At 29.2% G+C, this 921-nt stretch overlaps 1 protein-coding gene across 1 annotated transcript; it reads left to right on the top strand.

The window, feature by feature from the left end:
- Positions 1-8: 8 nt before the first annotated feature.
- On the top strand, positions 9-915 carry LOC108622306 (Sjoegren syndrome nuclear autoantigen 1 homolog; the record flags this gene model as incomplete). Its single annotated transcript, XM_018020100.2, has 2 exons — positions 9-474; positions 680-915. Coding segments are annotated over exons 1-2 (288 nt in total), but the record flags the coding sequence as incomplete, so codon positions are not given.
- Positions 916-921: the final 6 nt, after the last annotated feature.

Below are 921 nucleotides of genomic sequence, written 5' to 3'. Positions count from 1 at the left end.
TCATCAAATATAAATATGTTTAACTGAAAAAATGACTCGTTCAATAAACATCAGTTTCTAACAATTTTTAATAAAAGCAGATGTCTACAGTACATGCTATACAAAAGTGTTCCGGCAATTCGAACTATTGTGTGCTATTGTGCATAAACCTAAATTTGTTACTCTTACATTTTTCGAATACTAAACAGATTGTAATGAATCAGTTGTAATTATATATTAAATTAACAATGACGCATGCGTTGAAAATGATATCTTATAAATTACGCGCCAAAACTGAAATACTTACGTTTGGATTCGTTTGTGTCGTTTGAATGGATTTCAGTAAACAAATTGTTAGTGAATTCTCTTAATTGAGAAATACTTTCGTATTAATTAAGTACAGAAATATTCTTCCCCTACCATTTGTGTATGGAGGGCTTGAAATGTCTCAACACGGTGCTGCATTGCAATCGTATAATCAAGAGCTCGTAAAATGTAAATAATCCTTGTATAACCTAATCTTATAATTATTTATTTAGCATGTATATAATAGCCAGTAACATTAATTATTATTTAATATAAACACAAATCTACGTACAAAATGTTTTTAGCTGGTGCACGTAGGTTATAAGTTTATATATATGGAACCTTTTTAACTTGAATGTTCTACGTATCCCTTATAGATCTAATTTCTTTTCAGGTTTAGAAGAAATGAAAATGAGACGCACCGAATTACAAGCACAGATTGAGAGTCAAGAAGAAGAGAAAAATTATTTGCAAAGGGAAATCGAGAAATTATCTCATAAATTAACACGTGTAAATGATAGTTTAACTAAAAGAATAGCTGTTAGGAATGAATATGACAGGACTATTACTGATACAGAAACAGCATATGTAAAAGTAGACTTACTATTTTCTTTTACTTTAAATGAGATTTTGGAG

The sequence above is a fragment of the Ceratina calcarata genome, unplaced genomic scaffold, assembly GCF_001652005.2.
Source record: "Ceratina calcarata isolate Rehan_Ccalc_2016 unplaced genomic scaffold, ASM165200v1 scaffold2138, whole genome shotgun sequence".
Classification (NCBI taxonomy): Eukaryota; Metazoa; Arthropoda; class Insecta; order Hymenoptera; family Apidae; genus Ceratina; species Ceratina calcarata.
Note: the sequence above shows the minus strand (reverse complement) of the source record. Positions and strands in the feature narration are given on the sequence as shown.